The 26,091-nt window shown below is 43.6% G+C and overlaps 1 protein-coding gene across 3 annotated transcripts in view; it reads right to left on the bottom strand.

The window, feature by feature from the left end:
- Positions 1–16,122, bottom strand: part of TMEM131L (transmembrane 131 like) — a 163,763-nt gene extending 147,641 nt beyond the window's left edge. The window contains exons 1-3 of one of the 3 annotated variants that reach the window (XR_008912917.1): positions 15,807–16,064; positions 14,734–14,804; positions 6,510–6,553 (exon numbers count right to left, since the gene is read on the bottom strand). Coding sequence is in view for 2 of the 3 variants with exons in the window: in XM_007496214.3 (XP_007496276.1) it covers positions 6,510–6,553; positions 14,734–14,804; positions 15,807–15,930 (239 nt within the window). In the remaining variant the exon portion in view is untranslated. Of the gene's footprint in view, positions 1–6,509; positions 6,554–14,733; positions 14,805–15,806 lie in introns of all 3 variants that reach the window. The other 2 variants (XM_007496214.3, XM_007496215.3) reach the window with 2 other exon arrangements.
- Positions 16,123–26,091: the final 9,969 nt, after the last annotated feature.

The raw sequence follows: 26,091 nt of genomic DNA, 5'->3' as shown, positions 1-26,091 counted from the left end.
AGTTCCTAGGTGCTAAAGCGGTCATGGAAACTCACCCTCCTGGCTCCCAGTGACCCTGGGGGAGTCACTTCCCCCTGCTGGCTTCTGTGTCTTCACCCTTCAGATGAGCAGAAGAAGAAGGCCAATAACAGCAGCCAGTAAACCCCCACAATGGGGTCCCCAGGGGGCAGGCATCAGGGAGAGCCTCCAGACCAGGGCTCTGGTCTGACTGGGGGGCAGGGAAGGAAAGGTGCCTGGGAGAGAGAGAGCTGCTTCTCAGCTCGAGCCCGATCGCACCCAGGCCCCGAGTTCCAGCAAGTGGTCAAACATTCACTCATCATCTTAGAGACCTTCCAGGATGCATGTGGGGTTGCCGCTCATCACCTCAGACAATTCAGAGAGCCGCTGCCATGAGGATGGCAGCACTCCCTGGGCTCTGCCAGGGAGTCTCAAGAACCTGTGGCACCAGAACTAATCCATCCTGGCCCTGACTATGGCCATGAAGAGAGGCCCAGAGCACCTGCCCCCCGCAGGGAGACACCCCACAGTCTATACAATCTAGAATAGAATCCTAGCCAAAATCATGTAATAATTATTATTAATGTAATCAATAATAATATAAAGAGCCAACTTCCAAGCCCCTGAACCTAGGTAAATGGAAACAAACACAAACATCAATGGGCATAGGTTGTTCCTTTCCCTAACTATGATTCAATATCCAAGAAAAATGCCAGAAGACAGCAGTAATGACCCCAGAAAGAATTCCGCAGGGAGCTGCCGCTTAGGAACCAGAAGCAGAGATTCCAGCTCTCGAGGCCTACAAGACTCTACCCCGGGGAAGTGACTCTGGCATAAGGTCTGTCTCCTTCTCTGCTTCCCTTTCGTGGTCTAAAACAGGAGTGGGGATGCCATGCCCTGGCAGTACCAAGGACAGCTGGAAACCTTCATGAGGTCCTATCTACAAGAGTTGATTTTAGTTTATTAATCTCTGGCATGCTGCTTGGCACTGTTAAAAGCCTAGAGCTAATTGTCAAATGGAAAAGGATGTCAATGACTCCTGAGCCCAGATCCGCCAGAACCGAAAAGAAGACTCATTAGCAGAGCGCTCACAGCAGAACTCTTCCAGGACACCCACGGTCACTCTGTCCAGCCACGGCCACCCTGAGATGTGAGCAGGCGCCAGAAAGACTGCAGAACACTCCTGCCAGCCCCATTGCTCCACCTTAGCTACCACTCTAGCAGAGCTGTTCCTAGGAATATTTCATGTAGGGCCAAAAAAAAAATTTTTTTTAAAGATGGAGGAGTGGATTTGTCCAAGGTTAGAGAGCCACTATAAGTAGCAGGGATGGAATTGGAACTCCAACTCTCTTCAATTCTTTTTCACTAACACTGAGCAAGTGCTGCTCACATTGTTTTAATTTACAGACATGAAAAATGTCACAATGGTAACAGAGTTCCATCTTTATAGCTCTAAGGAGCAATGGTAAGTGAGAATCCCATCCACTTCTTAGAGAATACTCTTGGGACTTTTTCAGTACCAAAAAAGGAGAACTTCATTGAGGATTTATTCCAAGATTTCACGGCATTTTTAAATATAACTTGCTTGTGTTTTCATTTCTGTTTCCACTTATTTATACATTTATTAAGTACCTATAATGTGGAAAGGTAAAATAAATAAATGGCAGGCCCCATCTTCGAGGAGCTTCCTATGTGGTTTTCTCTGTTTTCTAAATCTTGCCAGAAAATGTCATCCAAACTTGACTTGGGATTTGTTGAATTTTTAAAACTTTCTAAAGTTGAGTTTTCTTTCTCTTCTCTTTTTTTTTCGGAAGTAGAACATTGGTATAAATTCCCTGACTAATTGTAAATAAACTTTGTTAAATTACATCTGAGTTGCCAGTAAAGACACTGTGAAAAAAAATCATAAAATAAGGCATAAGAAATTGGTCGTTTCTCCTCTTTTGGAGATATCCTTTAACAACATTCCCCTTCTATTTCAGCTGGACCAAGCTCTGAATGTTACTAACCATAGAACCTATTGTTGAAATAAAATCAACTATCTGAACAGGCATCAACACTAATCATTGCCTACAACTACAGCTTATGACAATCACCCTGAAAAAAAAAAACCTGAAATAAGAAAATGTCACTGTGCTGTTATTCTGCCAAAGTTCTAATAAATTTCACACATTACCAACATACTAACAAAAAACATACACAAAGAATTTGGGCACACTGCTCTACCAACAAGAGTATCTACAAAAAACCTGAAGTCCATTTGCCCTTATGACCACATTCCTCATTCCTGTCTAGCAAAGAAGCAAGTTATTATCAACATCTGAAAATAACCAGAAGATAAAAGTGGTACTGATGAAAACAATCAAAAGAGTGTTTTTGGTCTGCAATTACAAACTATACCATCTTCAGAGAGAGACAGAGAGAAAGAGAGACAGAGACAGAGAGACAGAGATGGAGAGACTGAGAGAGACAGAGGGACAGAGACAGAGAAGGAGGGAGAGAGAGAATGTGGGGGGAGAGGAAGAAGTCGGGGAAGGGAAAGGGAAAAGGAGAGAGACAGAGAGAGAGAGACAGAAACAGAGTCTGCCCTCAATGAACTTGTTTCAAACAAATCAATAAGACTAAATAATTCCCTAGAGACTGGCTGGAGATGCTCCATATAAATACTGAACAACTGTAAGGATAACAACAGCTGAAGGAATAAGTTTTGATCATTTCATGGCAGGGGTCTATGGGCAGCATTAGGTAAGCCCAAATAGCCTAATTTCTCACATCTACACTCCCTACCCCATAGGACAGTGTCATTTTTGAGTTTGGGGAGGTGATGACAAAAAAGTGCCTAGGAAAAACGAATCTTAACCTCAGTATGAAAGAGCTCTGACAGCGCCTGCAGATAAATGATTTCTACATCATCATCCGCTATAATAGGATCAGGGAGAGATTCTGGTTCCAAGGATAAAAGTAGCACCCGGTTCTGGCCCGATCTTGGCAATCTTGGGTTCTGCAGGGGCTGCTCTAGTACAGAAGCCAGGAGCTAAAAAGAAGCAGGGCCAGTTTCTGGGGTAACCTGTAAAGCCGGGGAGCCCTGGGCAGTGTCCTTTTCCTGATGACATTATCTTCAGCTTCGGACTCCATTAATGCAAACCATTCCTTAAAGGCATTCCTTTCTCAGGAGTCCGAAAACGGTCCAGTCCCTTTCTTGAGCTCTCCAGCAAGAGTGAAAGAAAAAAGAATCACTGTAGACTTTCAATCTGTCATCCATTCCCAAGTCGTCCTTCTCTCACCATCCCCAGCATGTGGATCCCACAGAGAACAAAAGGCATGCTAAGGCACAGAAGGTCTGGAAGCTTGTGAAAGCCAAGCATTATCCGCTTATAAAAGAAGCACAAACGGCTTCATGAATAACCCTATCAAGGGCGGAAACCAAGTGCCACCAATATTAACAAGGACCTCTCCATAGTCTTTAGGAAAGAGAAAAATGCATTTTGGCAGAAGGGTCCCAAACAGGTAAAGAATTTCGAGTGCTGGAAGATGTCTCACAGATCACTTGGATCAACCCACTGCCACCATTTTTAATTCTTCAAATGAGATCATTTCTGTGAAGCGCTTTGTAAACAGTAAAATGCTATATAAATGCTGGCTATTATTTTATGCTTCAGTGGCTTCCTATTGCATGAGTACAGTTTAAGGTCCTCTGCCCTGAATGGCAAATACCACCTGGGCACCTTAAATGCCAGTTTAAGGCCCAGGTACTTGTCTGGTCTTGGGCCAAATGGCTAGCTTTCATGCAGCCTTTTCTCTAATGTAGTTGAATATCTGGAAAGGTGCCCAAACCTATTTGCCTTCACATTGAAGCCCCACACAAATGCCACTTCCTCAGTAAAATCTCCTTTGCACCCCCCTTCCCTCTCCAACCACATTGGGAACATAGTAGCACATAATAATGGCTGGACGGAGAGAGGCAGCTCCAGGGAATGGATGAGAGCTGGCCTCTGAGCCTGGGCTGTGTAAAGGCATAACCTCTCTGAGCCAGGGGACTTTCCAAGAGGATAACGAGCAACAGCGCTCCTCTACACTGGCAGAGGGAGTCTCCTCACTGGGGATTCCCCATAAGGACAAAATCCCAGATATCCAGACTCTTCAGCCACCACCCTGGAAAACGCACTCCTGTTCCTGACACGCTCCTTGGGGGCAAGAACCTCAGGTAAAAGAGGGCAATGGCAAGGCGAAAATGCCTGCGTGGCGAACAGAAAATCCCCGAATACTCTGCAGGAGGCAGACGAAACCACCGAAGCATCCAGATGACAAACTGAAATGTTCCCTTATCCATGTCCCAGGCAGGCAGGGAAGATTTCTGCACGGAAAATAGAACCCCACTGTAGAAGGGAGACAGCATAAAGACCCACCAAACAGGAGAGGGAGAGCATGAATGGCACCGAATGACCCAGGCGGTGGGAGCCCTGGATTTGGAGGGATGTCAGCTCCGCTCTCTGGGCAACCTCAGGATGGTATCTTTGCCTCTCACCTAAGCTTCTTCATTATTAAAACTTAAAAAGAGTCGATCCTATCTTCTCTCTAAGGGCCCAGCCAGCCGGGCATCCTAGGAAAAAAGCAAATACAAACTGGCAGGCCAACCTCCAGGGTAAATGGGTACCCTGGGACCCATTTTATGTTACCATCATGGCGGCGGGGAACACCAAAGGGACTGAAACCTTCAGGGCCATAATGGGAACCACAGAGGCCACTGAGTCCAAATCATAGCCACATATATATCCCCCCTACAACCCAGCCAAACATTCAAGCAACAACAGTTCTGGAGATACAAAGCCAAACATAAAAGTCCCTTCTAGACAAGGGAAATAACCTGTACAGACTAAAACAGACTCATCAACCCGCTGTATTCTTATAGTTCTAATTGTGAAAACCATTTTTTCCTGACATCAAGCCTACATCCTTCTCTTGGGGGAGGCAAAGTGACCCGTAGACCAGTGGAATTGCTCATCGGCTACGGGAGGGAGGTGGGAGGAGGGGAGGGAGAGAACATGAAACATGGAATCATGGAAGAATATTCTAAATTAATTAATTAAACAAAATGACACGTGGAATAATTTTCAAACACCACAAAGACACAATTTTGGAAAACCTGGAAATTTATAGATTTGAGGAAAATAAATGTATGACATATTAAATAATGATCACCCATCTTTCTACTAGGTTTTTAAATCTCCTAATGATGCTGGAAAATTGTGCCTATATGAACAGAAGACAAATGAAAAAAATGGCCAGCATTCTAAACGTCTCAGATGGAATCCCAAGAGAAAAGCCTGCAATTGGAGCAAGATGTCCCTTGAGACCACTGAATGAGACTCTGGGGAGCTGTGAGAACATCCATCTCCACAGCCCGACACCCTCTAGCCAACTTCCCTCTAAAGTACAGACCTCACTCACCATCACCTTTTACAAGAAACTGACTCTAATTAGAAGGTTTCAAGTGAAAACCAGGAACTTTCCTACCTCCCAGAAGTGGCCCATTCTTCTACTGTAAAACTATTTTAAAAAGTATTGGGGTTTTTTTCCTCTTCTATCAAAGCTAAAATCTGGGCCCTTTAACTTTCACTCATTTGTTCCAATTCTCCTTACAGGAGCCAAGGAGAATACATCTAATCCCTCTTCCATGTGATAATCCTTCAAACACTTGAAAATGACAAACACATCCTGGACAACTTTTCTTTGTAGAGAAATGCCAAAGCTCTTAGTTCAATTTCCCAGGAATTGAGCAAACAAAATTCCATTTTATTTGAGGATGATGAGCATTCAAAACAGGATAATTATTTTAAGACTCTTCTTACAACATAGGGATAAGGATTGGACCTGTAATTTACTTTATATAGGGAACTCCCAGATAAGGAAATTCCTCCTATCCACACAGATTAATACTTTCTCTGCAACTTCTCTAGTTTTCTGGATTACTTAGGACACTGAGAGATAAGTGGCTTGCGAGTCATACAGTATCCGAAGCAAGACTTGAATTCAGATCTTCCTAGCTCCAAGACTCTAGTCACTATGTCATGATGTCTCATCTTATTAAAAAACATACATGCATGAATATCATTGGTTTTTGAGAATAGTACTATTTCCCTGAAACAAATAAAACTAAAGATATCTTGTCACAAAATCAAAGACATTTTCTTCTAATCAAAGTCTTTCTACCCTTTAGAAGAGGCCATTTTTACAAATACATATAATCAACATGTAAATTAAAATCAAAATTCACAAGAAGAAGCATAAAAAGATGATTGGGAGCATTTCTCAAAGTTTTTTTTTTTTGCAGTTATTTAGAAATTAGCATTCATTACCAGAAGAGTACAAAGTCAAGTACTGAAAAAGAATCTCATATTATGTGCTCAAATGACCACATCCATTCATCAATCCCAGTCATATTCCAGTTAGCATCCACAATGAGCAAAGCTATTTCCCAGTTAATCAAGATGAATTTCTTTGTTTCTTCTTACCTTTGCTCTTGGGAATGCTCTTCCAAATCTTCTTCAGAATCAGCCTATTAAAAAACAAAAAGGGGAAAAATACATTTAAGAAGAAGCTTCAAAAAGAAAACAAAAATCCACACACATGAGCAAGAATTCTTTAAATCCCAACCAGGCTGGCATATCTGTAGCAATGACTCACTGACACAAAGAATCCACAAGCCACAATCCTTGCTTGCTTGAATGCCGTCCCTACCAAGAGTCCTTAATTCACTCTTACCTTATAACTTCTGAAGAATGGTTTTCCAGTTTAGTGCCTGCCAGCAAATAAAAACTCCAAACTAGAGTAAAAGGGTTTTTTTTTTTGCCTTGCTATTAAATTCCAAAAATACCTGCCCATTGTAATTTTAAATCACCAGTTATAAAAATATCTGTTGACGTTTGTAAACACAGGCCAAACCACACTTCGAAATTCATCACTTAATTTTGACCTCAAATAATGTAATAGCAACATAAAAAGAAAAAAGGTCTTTAAACTGAAAATTACTCAATTTAGTAAATTTGCCACTGTCATCTTAAGCAGCAAGTGCCATGGCATCTAGTGTTTGGTATCTTCCCCATGCCCACTCTCTCCAAACACAAAATTATTCAGTCTTGACGGTTTCTCCTACTTCGGCAACATACACCAAGCCATCCTTTTTTCTCCTTGGACTTCTTAAACTACTCTATTTCCTGAGGATGATGCTCCAACTCACTCTTTTTCTTGCCTCCCCATAAGCATGAATATCTACTGGCAGAGATTCACCCTAAAGCATTTATTTGCACTTACTAATTCAACTACTGTCTCTCTGCAAACGACTCTTATGGTCCCAAACTTCAGTCCTGGTTTTCTAAATGCCTAAAGGATATTTCCACTAGGCTCTCCCATCATTTCCTAAAAGTTAACTTTCCATGCCAAACTTATAGTCTAATCACAGCCCCCCATTATAACTTGAGTTCACTTTAAATGGCACCATTCTTTTCCAGGCTTAAACTTCAGTCATCTGGCAATTGTCTTTCCTTCCTTCTTCACATATAATCTTCTAGGGTCAGATGTTTCTTTCTTCTCCATTCCCATTGTCATAGTCCAAATCAAAATGTTCTCCCTTGGTCTTTAAATTACTTCCTCCCTAGACCATTACAAAGGCTTCCTAATTTCTCTCAGTCTCTTCTGGCACCAATCTACCCTTGGTGTCACTGACAAATTAACATCCCTAATTGACTGAATAAATATTTATTAAGCATGTACATGCCCAATACTCATTTATTATGAACTAAGGAAATCCTCCAACCTCTTTAGCCTTAAACCCCCCAAACTTCCCCCTCCCCACTCTCATTATCCAACTTTTCCCACCATTTACCATCAGATCAAGCTTTTACGTGACTCCTTCCATATGCCCTCCTCATCCTTGTCTCTTTTCATCCAGGTCTAAGCCCCCAATATTTAATGTGCTCCCCATATTATCCTTGATCCTCTGATAAGTCCGTAAGCCCTTCCCTGACTACTCTTGGCCCTCAATGGATTTGCTATGCTCTGAATTCCTTTCATGTCTACCCAAACAACTTAATATTTGGTCAAATGTGATTTGAATCATTCTTTACAGAGGCAATATGGCATAGGAGATAAAGGGCTAGCCTGGAAGCCAAGAAGACCTGGGTCCAAGTTCTCTTCTGACTCATATGATTATTAGCAGAAGTAATAATAACCACATTGACAGGATACTTTTAAGGTTTTCAAAGTGTTGTAAAGTTGATAAAGTGTTTTACGTCTATTATCTCATTTAATCCTCATAATAATACAGGAAGGAAGATGCTATAATCCTCACTTCACAAATGAGAAAACTGGGAAGACTAGAAAGGTGAAGTGGCTTCCTGAAGAAACCATCTCCAGCCCTGCTCTTTGTCATCAGAGCTCACCACCCTCTCCCTGTGCAGAAATGCACCAATTACTCGTGCTTTTAAGGAATGAGAAAGAGACATCACTGCATAGTGAGATTTCTAAGCACTGGTCCACACAGGGGAAAAATGTTTAATTTAATATCCCTAGTGCAGCCAACAAGAACTACGACAAGAAAAAACCTGGGGCATTCCCTTGGAGTTTACTGAATTCTCTCCTATAGACAGACTACAGATTTTTGTTTTCCAGCTGGGAAACTAAGGTTAGATCAAAGCCTCTTACAGACTACTTATAAACCAAGGGAGAGAAAAATGGGTTTTCTTAAAAGAGACCAAAACCAATGATATTTAAATTAACACATATTTTAAAAATTACTTAAATTCAATGTATTCTTTTAAAAATAAAAACTTACTACCAAATTAAATACCTAGTATTCTTTAGTTTAGAAGAAAAAATAAAGTGAGATCCTTGAGTCTTTCTGCTACTTCAAGGCCATATATTCATATTATTTATTCTCTATAGGATGGGGCCAGTCTCATCCCAGAACAAATGGTCCCTCCTCAATACTACTCAATATTCCCCCTCATGCGACTCTCACACTAGGGCTATTAATGAGGGGTCTTTAGGATGAGAGATTGAATGAACCAAAGAGAGTTATTTTACTCTTGTTTCTAACATGCACTCTTCTCAAAACAGGCCTACAGAACAAAGCCAGGAAAGTTTACAGAACATTTCAGGACTACTCTACTGCCATCTTTAAAATGGGTCTGCAGACGCCCTAGAAGGGAAAAAGCATCGGGATCCAAGGAAATAGCTGAAAAGGACAGCCTTGCCTCTATTGGGGCTTTAGGAGAAATAATGATTAAGTATCTCTGTCACCAACAAACATCCCTGACCACATGTCTGTCCTGTCTGGGGCACCATCCCAAAGGCTGCACACAGGTATGTGTTCTGGCCCCATTCTGAAGGAGACAGAACAAAGGTGAGCAGCAACAGCTAGGATGCAGAGCCTAGTTATCATAAGTGGTACCCACAGAGGATGATGCTATAGGATTGACATAGCTGGGGTAGGTGCCTAAAGAAAAAGAAGAATTTCAGAGTCTATCATAAGGCAAGAAAATGCAGGGAACTATACCATAGAATGGGGGAAGAAATGGGACCTGTACAGGGATCAAGGAGTAGAATGGATTGGTTAGAGGAGAGGGTAACTAACTGTGGGGAGAAAGCAGGAGAATATCCATGAAGAAGTAACAAGCCTATTGAATGCCAGGCTTAAAGAGCCTGAACTTCTAAGCAAGGTGGAGTGATATCAGGTTGTGTTGGGCTTTGAGGGAAGGGAATTCAAAGAGAGGTCATTAGATCATAGATTTGGAGCTGGAGGAGATCTTTGACAGGACACAGTCCAACCTCCAAATTTAACAAAGAAGTAAAATCACTTTTCCAATTTTACACAAACAGGAATTAACAGAGTCAAGATTTGAAACCATTTGCCTCGAAATCCAGTGCTCTGTTCCACAGTAATGCATTGTTTCCAGAATTGACATGTAAAAAGCAGTGATTATTTATCAATAAATAAGAACTAGTATTAATTGCAATGAATAATCCTAGTTCAGAAGAACAAATGGTTTCAACTCTCCACTTTTTGTTACAAAAGTGGAAGCACACATTAGACTTGACTGCTTTGTTCTTCAATTACACAGTTATTTTTTGTTGTCATTAGGAAAAAAGAATTCAACTAAAGAAGAGAATAACAAGAATATATTGGTAACTCTCTACAGTATAAAAAGTAAACAACGAGCAAACATTAAAAACAACTAACAAATTGCTAGAGGAATTTGCATTAGTTCCTTAAGTCTATTTCAAGTCTCTTATTCACCCATTTGTTTTAACCAGTACCTAACAACAACTGACATTGTGAATTAACATTTGCTTAACTAAAAACCTATTCTAAAATCATCACCACTGATGTTCAAGTATCTTCAGGGTCTCCAGAGAGCACAAATGTTTACCCCCTTTATTATATTAATAACAACGTGACAAAAATAGCTAGTACTTAAAGGTTTGTAAAGTGCTTTACAAATATTATCTTGTTTTAAACTCCTAACAATCCTCTGAAGTAGATGTTATTATTATCTCCATTTTGATGAGGAGGAAACTAAGACAAAGGTCAAGTGACTTGCCTAGGACTACACAGATAATAAGTGAGGTCAAGTTTTTTTAAACCCTTATCTTCTATCTTTGAATCCACTGGTTCTAAGGCAGAAAAGCAGTAAGAATTAGACAATTGGGTTTAAGCAACTTGCCCAGAGTGGCATAGTTAAGAGGTATCTGGGGCCAGATTTGAACCCAGGAATTCCCATTTCCATACCTGGCTCTCTATCCACTGAACCACCAAGCTGTTCCCTGAGACCAAATTTGAACACAGGTGTTCCTGACCTAAAGTCACTTCTAAGAAGTACCTCCCTCAAAACTCCAGATATTTAAGCTATTTTTAAGCATTATTAAAGTGATACCTAAGTAAGAGGAAAAATTCTAACAAATCTAAAAACGAAATTACGGAGCTTGGAGGGAAAAGATCTCAAGAGATCATCTCATCTACGTTCCTTCGAGATCTGGAAACCAAGTCTCGATGAGTTCAAGTGCCCAGGATCCCAAAGGTGATCATTAGTCTTACTCCAATGTTCTTTTCAAGACACTTTAGTGCCACCTCTTTCTCGGCTTCGATTCAAGTCAGCAAACATTTATGAAGCATTTGCCACATGCCAGGCACCTCGCTAAAAGCTGGGCACAGAATGCCAAGACAGTCCCTTTCTCAAGAGCTCAATCTAACAAGACAGGTGAGCAACCTGCAAATAGCCACACACAAACAAGATAGCAACAGGCTAAAACTGGAGATAGCTTCTTGAATCATCCCTATAGGAAGTACTCTATAGTCCTACCTGCCAAAAATATTTTCTATCATAACAAAAAGATACTAGACTTGGCATGAAGTGAGAGCCTTTCAACGTCAAAAACACCAAATGGTGCTTAAATTTCCTGTGCGGATCTAGCCTTTGTCAGAAAGCTAAAAGTCCCTCCATGACACCCAGGGAGAGATCAGGTTTAAATGATTAACCCTTATATATACTAACCACTAGTTTTAATAATCTATCATGAGACAGATCTGGGGCCTAATCAGCGCCAGAAGCCCCTCTGCCAAAGGAGCTTGCATCACAGAGATGTTCATCTGTCTTCCCATCAATCCTCCAGAGAGCATCTGCCATCCAATGCCAAGAGTGGTACCCTCTTTCCTTCCCCTCAGTATTTGAGCTCTCCGTCCATCATGAGTTTCCCTAGTAGAACAGCAGGCTTCTTTATCATGCTTGGGAAGTACTGCATTCATTATTTCATGTGGTATTCATGACAAGGTGAGATGGGTAGTACAAGTAAGATCATCCCCTCTTAATATTAAGATGCCCCAGGGAAGTGAGAGGCAGATAATGTGGTCTATTGGGGAAAAAAAAAAACAGAAATCGGCTCAAATTTAGGGTTAGGGATTGTCCTGGGCCCTGACAATTACTAGTTAGGAGATTGAGTCTCAACTTTCCCACATCTCTTTTTCCTTATATGAAAAATAGCAGTGATGAAAGTTTTCAATGTACTTTACAGGGTTACTGTAAGAAAAATCTTTTGGTTTTTTTTTAATGTTTAAAACACTCATAAATTTTTTATGAAAAAGGACACAGAATTTAGAACCAAAGGGACCCAAACTTGAATCTAATCTCTCCCAACTTCCTACCTGTGTGTTCCTGGGCAAATTCCTTAATCTCATCCAGCCTCCCTTTCAAAAAGACTGAACTTGTATGATCTTTAAGGTTCTTTCAGGCCAAGGTCTGATCACAACAAGCTGGCTAAATAGTGATGGGGCTGGGGCAAGAGCCAAAATTTTCTATCTCCTAATGCAGTGTTCTTTTTAAGGCATCCTTATTCAAGAGTATGAATATTTAAGGGTCAAGGAAGGAGAAGGAGATCCAATCCCACATACATAAAAAAAATAATAAATAAAGCCAGTGTAAATAATAAGCATCAGCAAATATTTGTGGGCACTGCCTTTCTTTTCTGAGTTAAATGTCATCTCTTCTGATACTGATTTTACTCTTAACCCGTCGTCACTGCAGTGGCTCAAATACACTTGACAAATTTTCTTACTCCCCCACCCTGACTGTAAAAAAATGAAAGGATAGTTATTAACTGCTAGAGGACGTAAACTCAGCCGTTCCAATGAACTGATACCCAGAAGTGATTTTATTTATTTTTTTTTTGGTCTTCTAGACACAAATGGAAGAACTTCTGGTCTGCCATTTAAAAAATATTCTGAAAACACTAACTTTAGAGTGACAGACTTCCCTTTCTGAAATCATCCCAGTCACAGACTATTTTTTTCTAGGCACTTGCAAGTGAAAATACTGTCTCAGATCACCATGTGTACACATACGGAAGTGAAGGTATCACACTTGATTAACTGTTTCGAATCACTTTCTTTACCGCTAAGATTGTATAGAATTTTTAGAACTTGGAGGTTTTGGGTGGGGGGAAGGGGAATAAAGAGTATCACTCAAAATATTTTCAAGATAAGAATTATTTCAATCAGTTATAGAATATAAATATTCTACTTAATGAAACCGCAAATAAGAAAATAGTCAATCAAATACCTGCTAGTAAAATAATTTCTTTGTTATGACACAAAGTATGACATTTTCTTCTCTGAGAATAGTGACTTAATCACCAAATCCTGATCCATACATTGGGAGAGTCTATAATTTAACCTCTTTCTGGGTCTGGTTTGGCCTCTACCATTAACCAATAAAAGGCAGAAGCTAGTCTCTTATAATTTTTAAATGGGGCAGCTACCCAAAAGACTGATCCTCTTCACTAGAGGTCAGCAGTCTGAATGTCAAGAAAAACTTTCCCTGAAATCACCTCTTAGCCCCAATGGTAGCAAGTCTGTATTTGTACTGGCAAAGATGAATCTCAAACTAAATTGTTGCCCTCTTGCATACTTTGCAGGAACTCCTCACAGATTTGACACAAGGTGTGTTTAACTCCATGTAAAATTATCTCAATTTCCTACTGTTCAGAAACAGAAATGAAGGAAGAAGACACCAGAATAGAATACATTGCTTCCACCAAGAAATACTATCTTTAAAATGACAATCCAAGCTGATAAACTTGGACACACAGGCAAAGAATGTGCCTAAGGTCACAGACTAAGAGCTGAAAAAAAAAATGAAAGTCAGTCTATCTGGTCCAATTCCCTCACTTTACAGATGAGAACCTAAGGCCCGGCCCAAAGAATAAGATACACTTTTCTTAGTAGAGTTCCAAAAACCTGCTAACCAAATAATTTCTCTGTGGTCCTAGTATTTTTCTCATTAAATCATCAAAGTTTTGCAATAGTGAATCTGCAATGATAGCAACTCCTGTGCTATGTAACAGACAGATTGACATAAAACGTTAGAGCAATTATTTTCTCCCTTGCATACATTATTATATCACCATATAGGAAAAAAAAACCTGAAATTCAAGTTCTTAAGTGGGTGTATTCAAAAATTCACTGGAGAAGTTTGGAAAGAATCCAAAGGCTATTAGCATATTTTAAAAATAAATATCTTTAAACTAAAACTGCTTAATTCTAATGGAAAATACTGCTTGTTAATATTTATGTACCATAACATTCAACATTTTCCAAGTTCTGTGCCACTTAAAGGCTTCCTAATTCATCTCCTCCCATCCTACAGTGCTACCCATCCACACAATACTCCCTCATTTTGCACTTGGTCCAAACAGGGGTCTACCACTCACTAACCAATGAGACAGAGAAGCTTAGTCTCTTCTCCTTTTTAAATGGGACAGCATTCCAAAGGAACAACCCTCTTGGTTTGTATAGACTTCCTGAACAAATCCAAGATCTACTCCCTCAGCAATTTTTTTTTATCTCCATGATTATCACCATTTAATTGTGCTTGTGGCTGGCTGGCAATGGCCCTGGTGAGGTGGCCCCTATACACCATCCCACCTCCTGAACTTGAGGCCAACATGACTCACAGGCCCCATCACATGGAGGGGAGGGGGGCTGGGAAAGGCCACACTATTGCCAGGTGTTCTGGTCTGGCTACACCATTTATTTGCTTTGCAAATTGACATGGGTGCTGCAGAGGCTGCCAAGGGGTAGCTGGCCAGGTTTCTCCTCCCCCACACACCCCCACACACACCCCTCTGGCCACAGACAAAAAACACACACAGAGACACACACACAGAAAAAAACCATCACTGTCTCACCTGAGTGGGCAGCAGGAGTTCCCCTTCTTCTGCCTGCCACAGCTCAACCACGTTGGGCAGAGGCTCAATGACTAAAGGAACACCCAAAAAAATGCATTTTAAAATCGCCAAAAAAAAAAGATAATATTCTATTAGGTTACGCTAATCCTGTCTTAAGTCATCCATTGCCCGAATTTTTCTTAAATTTTTTAAAAACCACTGGTATGAGAAAGAAGAAGGGAAAGAAAGTTCAAAAGCCAGTCTGCACTTTGATAAGTTTCAGTCATGTTGGGCCACTTGTCCACCTCAGAAAGAAGGTACAGCAATGTATCTGGGGAAGACCAGAGTTCGGGGAGGAAATGGGGGGGAAGATGGAGGAGAAAGACCATGGGGAGGGGGGCTTTTATGGCTGTGTTCTGGGGGAGGGGGATGCTATATGACTGATTCTAAAAAGCATTGCTGATCCTAATAACCAGGGGGAAAGGAGGTGGGGGGCTTCTGCCTCTTGGCATTTACAAACCTCAGGGTAAAGAGGGGGGCCAGCAGTAGCCCTGGCGGCTAGAACAATGAATGCATCAGGAAGTGAGGGGCTAAGATGAGGAGAGAAGTGAGAAGAAGACAGGAGAGAAGACGACAAGAGAGGAGAGGTCAACGGAGAGAAGGAGAGGGCAGCAAAGCAGAGCTGAAGGGAGGGCTGGGGAGCCGGAGAGCCCAGGACAGGACAGTAGGGCCCGGGCCAGGCCGGGCCGGGCTGGCCGCAGCTCCGTCTTCTCCTGCGGCGGGCTGGGCACCATTAGCGCTCGGCACACAAAGCGGAGACTGAGCTCGCCCCGCTCCAGGCACGCACGCGGGGCGCCCCGCATGCACAAAGCCGGGGGGGGGGTTGGTGGGAATGGGGCAGAAGAGGGAAGCGCAGCCCGGCCCGCCCCCTGTGCAGCTAGCTGCTCTTTCTAGTATTCCCCCTACCCCCTAACTTCGTTTCCTCTCCTTCTCCCCTCCTCGGGGCGGGGGTGGGGGGATGCGGTGGTCCAAGCCTACTCGGGGCAGCGGATTGCAGCCGCCCCCGCCTCCCTGCCCAAGCCCGCGGGGCTGACCTTGTCCCTGAGCCCCTCCCGGGCGGCAGCAGGGCCACAAGAGCTGGACGAGGCCCAGCAGGAGGTTCGCGGCCGTGGCGGCGCGGCAGTAGGCGCCGGGATGCGGGCAGGGGAGCCGGGCCATGCTGCTCCGCTGCTGCTGCTGCTGCTACTGCTACTACTGCTACTGCTGCTGCTGCTGCTGCTACTGCTGCTGGTGCCGCTGTTGCCGGTGGTGCTGCTGCTGCTGCCGCTGCCGCTGCCGCTGCCGCTGCCGCCGCCGCCGCTGCTGCTGCTGCTGCGGGTGCTCCCTCTCCGGGTTCGGCTGCGGGCGGGCGCCGCCTCCGCCGCCGCTGCCTTTGCTGCTGCCGCTGCAGCTGCCGCCGCCGCCGCCGCCGCCGCCTCCTCCTCCGCCTCCTCCTCCTTCTCCCTCTGGCACTGCTCCGCCCCAGCCCAGGCCCCGGCCCCGCGCCCGCCCCGCCCCCGGCCCCTCCCCTCCCGCCCCGCCCCCGCGGCCGCCCGCGCGCGCCCGCCCGCCCCGCCGCTGCCGCCGCCGCCGCCGCCGCCGCCCGGCCACCCCCAGTCTCCGCCGGAGCTCCTGGGCTGCGCGCGCGTGTGTGCGACACAGATAGGGAGGGGGGATAGAACGCGATGAGGGGCGGGGGCGGGGGGCGCGGACAATGAGGAGGCCGCCTCCCCGGGGCCCGTCTGAACGACCGGAGAGCACATGGCCCCAAGCGGCCACTCGCCCCCATCTCCTCCAACCCCTTCCTGCGTCCTCCCTAGAGCCCTCGGGAAAGGTGACTTGGGGGCCCAAGGGCGTGGATACCAGGTCCTCCTCCCATTTGATGTCTAGGAGGTTGGAGGATTTTCTTTTCCCATTTGATTCTGGATAAATGGAATCGATTTGGGGGGAGGGGACAGAGAATCACACCCACCCAACACACTCCTGAACTATGCTACAGACTTAGTACAAGAGTGGAAATACAGTGGTAGTTGTCAGAGGAAACAGGCGTGCAGCCGCGTGGCCTCTGCCAGTTAAAGCAGTGAGGATATCCGGTGTCTGGAAGGTCTGTAATTGAGGAGGAGAGGGCTCTCCAAAGACCCAGGAGGCTGACCTCAACGCATCAGGGTGGCCTCGAGCCCCTGGGCCCTTCGTGGACATGGTCCAGGACGAACAGGTGTTGCCCAGCTTCCCAAAGCCTTTCTAACTCAGCTAAGTCAGGCTTTCAAAAACTTGGGAGCTGCAGAAAAATCTCCCTCTTCTGGGAGACAGCAAAAAAATCATGTTAATTCCTCTTCCAGTATTTGCAGAAATAGGGATCCGAGGCAAAAAGTGGAGAGGACCAGGAACCCTCTCTTCTAACGGCCTCTGAGGGCGAACTATCCAGTCCTCTTTCCGGTACCCCTCCCCCCATCCCCATCACCAAGTATCAATCCAAGATCTAGGATTCCACTTACTGGAACATTCTGCCTTGTCTGTATCATAAATGTAGATTTTACTCAAGCAGTTTCCTCGAATATGACTGAGAAGCTTTGGGAAATCTTTTTGCGGAAGTCCCTAAAAAGTGCTTCCTGAGTTTTTAGTAACAAATAGAAACTGTTGGGGCTGATCGATAATAAGGAAAATAACAGCACACCTGTTGAACTTCAGTAATCTTTTATTTAATTGCACATTGAGGCTAACAGAAGACAACAAAAATGTGGTGGTCTTATACATTCGAGTCCAGATGCACAAGAAGGGCCAGATGAACTATGAATCTGCCCGGCCCAGACTGCAGAGTACAGAATTAAGAATTCAGACAGGCACCCCTTCCAGTAATAACTCTTACCAAGGTTAAATAAGCTCATCATATACCAGAACTGGCAAGTTTATACCAAAAGAATCAAACCTTGTAGCTAGGAGGAGGACCTTAAGAGATTCTGAGCCCTTCGTGGTGGAAACAGGTACAAAGAAGGTTTAATAATTTCCCTTTGGATATAGCTAGTTAGTAACAGAGCTGAACATAGAAACTAACTCTCTTTTTCACTACCCAGGTTGATGTGAAATTCATAAGCCAGAAATAGTGCAGAAAACCAAAAGAAAGATAAAGTGTATAAATTTGTGACTCTACTTGATGGCATATGTAAAAATCTCAGAAAGCTGGGAGAATGGGAACAGGTAGAAAGGAAGGAAAGAATTTGGAATTCAAATTTTTAAAGAAAATGAATGTTTAAAAAATTGTTTTCATATGTAATTGAGGGAAGAAAAATTGTTTTAAATTGTGACTCAAAAATACAGTAAGCTTGACTTTATACTCCTATTCTAGCTTGATATAATAGTCCTCCTCCTTTCTCTTTTATTTCTTCTTAATCCAAACCAAAAGAGAGAAAGAAAGAGAGAGAGAAAGGAAGGAAGGAAGGAAGGAAGGAAGGAAGGAAGGAAGGAAGGAAGGAAGGAAGGAAGGAAGGAAGGAAGGAAGGAAGGAAGGAAGGAAGGAAGGAAGGAAGGAAGGAAGGAAGGAAGGAAGGAAGGAAGGTTGGTTGGGTTTGCCTTACTCACCTTGGGCTTCCTGTTATTGATCTTCCTTTTGTTTATTTTTTTTTCAACTCTTACCTTTGGTCTTAAAAATCAATACTGTGTGTTGCTTCCAAGGCAGAAGAGTGGTAAGGGCTAGGCAATGGGGGTCAAGTGACTTGCCCAGGGTCACACAGCTAGGAAGTGTCCCTCTTACTTCTTTTCAATGGAGATTTCCTTCTTTTCTCTCTGCATTAGATGCAGCATAACATGTGTATGGAAGGCCACCTTAGGTGTTAGAGGACTACCTGAATTCAGGCTCTGCTTCTGACACAATGCTGTTACTTGGCCAAGTTAAGGTCCCAGGAAGCTGCCTTAAATTTCAACAAGTTACTCTCTGCATTATTGAAAGCCAAGCTAATAGTTCCACTCCCCTACCCCACCATCACCCCTGCCACACCAATGAAATAGAATCATATATATAGAACTGAAAAAGTCCTCAGAAGCCAGCTAGTCCAATCTCCCCTTCATTTTACAGCTGAAGGCCAAGGGAGGATAATTAACTTGCCCAAAAATTCAGCAAGGATCAGAACCAGAATTTGAACACAAGACTTTTGACTTTAGAGCCAGCAGACTTTCCCTTGTGCCCCCCCCCCAGGTCTCTCCTCTTTTCCATTTCCCCAAGCTTTTATTATTCCCCCAAATCTTAAGAGTGTACCCACACTTAGAACTTGATGTGAATTCCTAAAGAGGAAAATGTCTACAAAGCCCACATAGCAAATAGTACAGTTTTGCATTTAAAGTTTGTTTATAAAATGGAAAATCAACCCCATTGGGTTGTTTTTGTTCTGTTTGTTCATCTCTCTTGTGTAAGATACTACTTAAATATGTCACCAAACATTGATCAGAGGCCTTACAAGCTGTTTGAGGGAGAAAAAGTTGCAACCCTGCAAAAAACTGTTTTACTTGTTCAGCCTTTTCCAAACCAACTGGTGTCAGAGCTGGGAAAGCGTTTTATGGCCAAGAGCATCTTAGACTGAAAAAATACAGCAGGGCCACTAGGGATCATACCTCCCATTTTAATTAAATTTGGTGTTCCCAGACTGATTTTTTTAAAAAAACAGCTTATTTTTCTGGTTGAAGGCTTGTGGTTCCATGGTAATTTTCCTGTGACACAGAGGGTAATGTCATGTTTCTCTGTTGCTTTCCAGATAGCCACCTGTGTGTGTCTGCAATGCTATAGCTTGGGCTAGGTACACAGCAATTACACAGCTGTCTTCTTAGATAAATTTGACCTGTCTAGTTAGCACTGACTTCTCCTCTGAATTTATTCTCTATCCTGACTGACTCTAAGGAGCACAGTGTGAGTCCAAGGAACAGCATATCTATCCAGTCCAGCCCCTTCATTTTATTTACATTTTACTGGTACCAGTTATTGCCACTTAAGTCCTATTTCTTCCCCCTTTGAACCAGAAGGGAACTTGAAAATGTGAAGCAAACCCAGACAGATATAAAGCAACTATATCTAACATCATATTTCTCCCATTCTATATCCAAACTACCCCAGCTTTCTTCTGAGTGGAAAGAATGGGTGTATTCTTTAGTTCTCAAAACCCTTATCAAAATCAACTGCTCTTCATGTTTTTGTTTACTGTCCTTGTCATTATGTATATTGCTTTCCTTGACCATCTAGTTTTATAGATAGTAAACAAGTTCAGTAGCCAGTCATGATTCAAATCCAAATCCTCCCTCTGAATAGTTGTTTTTTAGGTATCTCTCCTTTCCTCTGTTGCTCTAGATCAAGAATTCTTAACCTTTTTTGTGCCACGAATCTCTGTGGCAGTCTGGTGAAACCTATGGATCCCTTGTCAGATTTTTTTTTAAGTTAAGAAGATGCTAAACAGAAGTTTAATAATATATATATTTTATCACATCCAAGTTCCTAAATCCCCAGTCCATGGACCCTGGTTAAGAACCCCAGTTCTAGATGTTGTCAAATTCTTGCAAAGAATAATAAGTAAAGAGTGTTTAAGTTAGTTACTCTGTGGTAAGACAGGCATACTAGTGCATTGCTGGTAGAGTTGTAAATTGGTACAAATCTAGAATTATGCTAAGAAAGTAACTAAAATGTACATGTCTTTGATCCAGAGATCCCCTGGCTTAACATGTACCCAAAGAAAAGTTCCAATATATACCAAAAATATTTATAGCTGTGCTTTTCATGGCAGCAAAATGATAAAAACAAATTAGATGGTCACTGATTGGGCAATGCTAAACAAATTATATAGTACATAAACATAAGCACTTGCCCCAATGCCTAGCAAATAGTAGAGATTTAGTAAATGCTTGTTTCCTTCCTTCAAAGAGAGCACATGAGACTGTGCTTATCTTGTCTTTGCTGAATTGGGGAACTATGGAAGTCAAGTGTAGCTATGCTGTGAGGTCTGATATCTGTGTTTTACTGAATTTTGTTTTCCTATTTTTTTTTATTCTTTGTCATAAAGAATGGCTTTCTTTGTGCAGATTTATAACAAAATGTATATAATCTGAAAACAAAAGTTATAAATAAAGTTTTAAAAGTTTGCTTCCTCTTGTTCCACAGAGCTATGTCAAGCTTGTCTCTCAAGTTCTAAACTAATAAATCATTTACTTTGCACCCAAAACTACATGTTGTCCTATGTCCTCATCTAAGGGATTCATTTTTTTCTCCCGCTATACTATTCTTTTCCCCTATATTTTTAAGCTTCTAAGTTAAACAGTATATTAGCTCCTCTGTACCTCTCCCAGATTCTCAGAGTTGGAAGTGAGTTCTGACCCACTCATATATAACTAAACAAAAATCCCTCACAAATGGTCCTCCAACATCTCCAAGAAAATCACCACTGAAGAGGAGACAAGCACTAGTTGTTGAGAAGTTTTTAGTCTTTTAAAAAATTCTACCCATTAGTTCTAGTTCTGCTCTCTAATCTCTCTTCTGAGTGATGGCCCTTCAAATACTTAAAAACAGTCACCAGCCCCTTCTCAGCTTTCCCCTTCAGTTCATTTATTTTCCTAGGCTAAATCAGACCAGTTACTTCTGTTCTCCAATGGCATTTACCATCCAGGCTGCTCTCTAAACGATCCATAGCATTCTTAACCCTCAACACAATACCTACCCCATGATACCACAAAAGTGAGCTGCAAAGGACAGCAACAGTAGGACTTTTACCTTTGATATCCTAGACACTGCTTCTGGCAATGTAGTCATTAGATTTTGAGCCCCTGAAAGGCAGGGACTGTCTTTTGCCTCTTTTTTTCTTTTTATGCCCAGGGCTTAGCACCAGGCCTGGAGTCAGGAAGACCTGGGTTCTGGCCTCAAACACTCAGTGACCCTGGGTAAGTCACTTAACTATGTTTGCTGCAGTTTCCTCATCTGTCAAATGAGCTGGAGAAGGAAATAGCAAACCAATTCAGTATCTATGCCAAGAAAACCCCAAATGGGGGTCTTGAAGAGTTAGCCACCATTAAAATGGCTGAACAACAACAACAACAATAAATGCTTATTGAATATGATGGCAATCTCAGATGTCATTAAACTTTACCAGGTTCTACAGTTGATTCATAGACTTTCTGATAAGTCATTTATAAAAACACTATGTGTATGGGGTGTATGGGGTGTTCAGGGAGGGGTAGTATCTCTGGGATGGAGGGCTTGTCGTGCCCTCCTAGGGCAGCTCTCCAGCCTCTGACCCCCACCTGACACCCAGCCCTCACTTGTGGCTCCCAGTAGCTGCTAGCATGCGGCAGCGGCCACACCCCGGGCAATGGCTTCCACAGGCCGGTTAAACCTTGTGAGGGTAGCCATCGGGTCATCAACCCCTGGTGAACCAGAGCTTTGCTCACCCAGCATGTGAAGACTGCTTCGGCGGAACAGATGGAAGAAACCAATAAGAAGGTTCAACAGCTGAGATGGCGACGCAGCAAAGCACTGTGGAGTGCTTAGGGTGTGTTGGAGTACAAAAGACAACATAGCCATCCAATGCAGCTGAGGAAGTCTCCAGGTGTAACGACTTTTCGTGCCACTGGACCCAGGCTTCCAACGCTGAGAGAGTGGGACTATCTCTGTGCATCGACTTTTCCACTTAAATCTCCTCACACACAAGTATCTTTGTGCACACTCATCTATCCTAATCCTATCCTAATCCCGTCCACCCTCTTCAAGACCTGCGGCGATGGGGGAGTGGCGACGCAACAGGTGGAGGTGACCACTGCGGACCTGTAGGGCAGCAGGGACGTTCAGCAGCATCCTGGGTGACTGAGGAGCCCACTCTAGGACAGCACTGCTCACCCTAATCAAGGGAGGGGACTAGAAAAGGTGTCCCAAACATTGCCTGCCCTACAAACACCGGTCAGCACACCACGGCTGGCGGGTCATCCCTTTAAGCGGTCGAAATCAAAGAAAACAAAATACAAAGAAACTCCTACTAGGAGCATGGAACATCAGGACATTACTTGATAGAAAGAATACCCCAAGACCTGAGAGAAGAACAGCTCTAATCGTAAAGAACTGGCGCGATATAACATCAACATCGCAACATTAAGCGAAACACGCTTACCAGAAGAGGGATCACTCAGCGAACCCACCACTGGATACACCTTCTTCTGGAAAGGTAGAGCCTCAAATGAAGACAGAATCCACGGTGTTGGTCTGGCCATCAAGACCAGTTTGCTCAAACAGCTGCCAGACTTGCCTGTGGGCATCAGCGAAAGGCTCATGAAGATCCGTTTATCTCTCAGCAAAGACCAGTATGCCACAATCATCAGCGCATATGCCCCAACACTGACCAGCACAGAGGAGACCATCGAGCAGTTCTACTCTGACCTGAGTGCCGTCCTACACTCAGTGTCCACAAATGACAAGCTGATACTACTGGGAGACTTCAACGCCCACATTGGCCAGGACCATGAAAGATGGAAAGGAGTGCTCGGCAAACACAGCGTGGGCAAAATGAACAATAATGGCCTACTGCTACTCAGCAAATGCTCAGAGTTCGAACTCACCATCACGAACACTGTGTTCAGAAAGGTGAACAAATATAAAACAACGTGGATGCACCCATGATCAAAACAGTGGCATCTCATTGACTACATCATTGTACTCTGGCAAGACATCCGGGATGTACAGATCACCAGAGCCATGAGAGGAGCTGAATGCTGGACAGACCACCAATTGGTTAGAGCAACTCTTCAAATGTGCATTGCGCCTCGCCATCCAAAATGCGCCCAGACAGTTTGCACATTTTACAACGTGAGTCCTGAGTCGTCTTAGAGATCCATCTTATTTGCAAACATTCCAGTCCTGCCTGGACAACAAGCTGTCTGCCAAGGGACCAATCACTGGAAGCTCAACCGAGAAATGGAACCAGTTCAGAGATACCGTGAAGGAAACATCAAAGGCAGTCCTAGGCCCCAAACAACGCAACCACCAGGACTGGTTCCACGAGAACAACACTGCTATTGAAGACCTAATGAGCAAAAAGAACAAAGCCTTTATGGTGTGGCAAAATAACCCAAACTCTGCTCCTAAAAAGGACAGATTCAAGTCTCTCCAAGCCACGGCGCAGCGTGAGATCAGGAAGATGCAAGACCGATGGTGGGAAAAAAAGGCAGAAGAAATTCAGCGCTTTGCTGATACCAAAAACTACAAACAATTTTTCAGTTCCTCTCAAGACTGTCTATGGGCCATTAAAACCCACCACCACTCCCTTGCTATCCTCTGACAGTGACACTCTCATAAAAGATAAAAAAGGCATCAGCAACAGGTGGAAAGAACACTTCAGTCAGCTTCTCAACCAACCCTCTTCAGTTGACCAAAGTGCCCTTGACCAGATCCCCCAAAACCGCATCATTGAATAACTTGACGTCCCTCCTTCAATAGAGGAAGTACAAAAAGCCATTAAACAAATGAGTGAAGGCAAGGCACCCGGTAAAGATGGGATCCCAACCAAGGTGTACAAGGCCTTAAATGGAAAGGCACTCCAGGCATTCCACATAGTGCTGACCAGCATATGGGAAGAGGAAGACATGCCCCCAGAACTCAGAGATGCCTCCATCGTAGCCCTATACAAGAACAAAGGCGCACAAGCAGCCTGTGACAACTACAGAGGCATCTCACTACTCTCCACTGCTGGAAAGATCCTCGCCCGTGTTATACTCAACAGACTCCTGTCATCTGTTTCAGAGCAGAACCTGCCTGAATCACAATGTGGCTTCCAACCAGATTGCAGCACCATCACATGGTCTTCACGGTGAGGCAAATGCAGGAAAAGTGCCTTGAGCAGAACCTGAGTCTCTACATTGTCTTCATAGACCTGACAAAGGCGTTCGACACAGTGAACAGGGACGCATTGTGGGTGATCCTTAGCAAGCTTGGTTGCCCAGCAAAATTTGTCAAACTGATCCAGCTCTTTCATGTTGACATGACAGGGGAAGTCCTATCTGGTGGAGAGACTTCCTATCGCTTCAACATCTCCAATGGCATGAAACAAGGCTCCGGTGATATTCAACCTATACTTCACCCAAGTATTATGACATGCTGTGATGGATCTAGGCCTGGGCATCTACATCAAATACCGACTGAATGGCTCACTATTCGACCTTCGCCACCTAACTGCAAAAACAAAGACAACAGAGAGACTCATCCTGGAAGCTTTCTTCGCAGATGACTGTGCTCTCATGGCCCACCAAGAAAATCATCTTCAAACCATTGTGGACAGGTTCTCTACCGCAACAAAACTATTTGGCCTGACTATCAGCCTCAGCAAAACAGAGATGCTGTTCCAACCTGCAACTAACCAGCCGTGCATTACAATCGACGGCACGCAGCTTAGTAATGCCAGGATCCAAAAGGCCAGCCAGGCACTCGGGCGGCTGAGCTCCAAAGTCCTCCAACACAGAGGTGTAAGCACTGCCATGAAGCTCAAAGTGTATAACACAGTGGTCCTCAGCTTGCTCCTGTACGGTTGCGAGACATGGACACTGTACTGAAAGCACATGAAACAGCTGGAGCAATTCCACCAACGCTCCCTCCGGTCAATCATGAGGATCCGATGGCAGGACCGAATCACCAATCAGGAAGTCCTCGACAGAGCCAACTCCACCAGCATCGAAGTCCTGGTCCTCAAAACCCAGCTACGATGGTCTGGACACATCATCCGCATGGACCCACAGCGAATACCAAGACAGGTATTCTATGGTGAACTGTCAGCTGGACTCAGGAAACAAGGCCGACCAAATAAAAGATTCAAGGATCAGCTAAAGTCCAACTTGAAGTGGGCTGGCATGACACCAAAGCAACTAGAACTTGCTGCCTCTGTCAGAAGCAGCTGGCGAACCCACATTCACCATGCCGCCGCCACCTTTGAAGATGAGCGACGTTGACGTCTTGCCACTCTGCGTGAACGCTGACATCAGGCCACAACCACATCTCCCGTAAAAACTGGCGTCCCATGCCCCATGTGCCACAAACTCTGCGCCTCAGTCTTTGGACTCCAAAGCCACATGAGGGTACATCAATAGATGATAATGCACAAAGACAATTGTCAATTTCGGTCACCGAGAGACTACTACTACTACTAAACAACAACGGCCCAAGATTTGATACCTTCTTCTAAACTGACTTTGAGCCAGGAGTCTAGTTATTCAACCAATATAAAGCCTCCAAACCCTCCAGGTCTAAATACTGTGCTTCCCAGGAGTAAAAAAATTATTGAATTAGTGTGTTAATTTCCTACCCTGAACATGTACCTGCTTAAAAAAAAATTGTTATTT

The sequence above is a fragment of the Monodelphis domestica genome, chromosome 6, assembly GCF_027887165.1.
Source record: "Monodelphis domestica isolate mMonDom1 chromosome 6, mMonDom1.pri, whole genome shotgun sequence".
NCBI lineage: Eukaryota > Metazoa > Chordata > Mammalia > Didelphimorphia > Didelphidae > Monodelphis > Monodelphis domestica.
The sequence above is the reverse complement of the archived record's forward strand: the minus strand, read 5'-3'. Positions and strand labels throughout refer to the sequence as shown.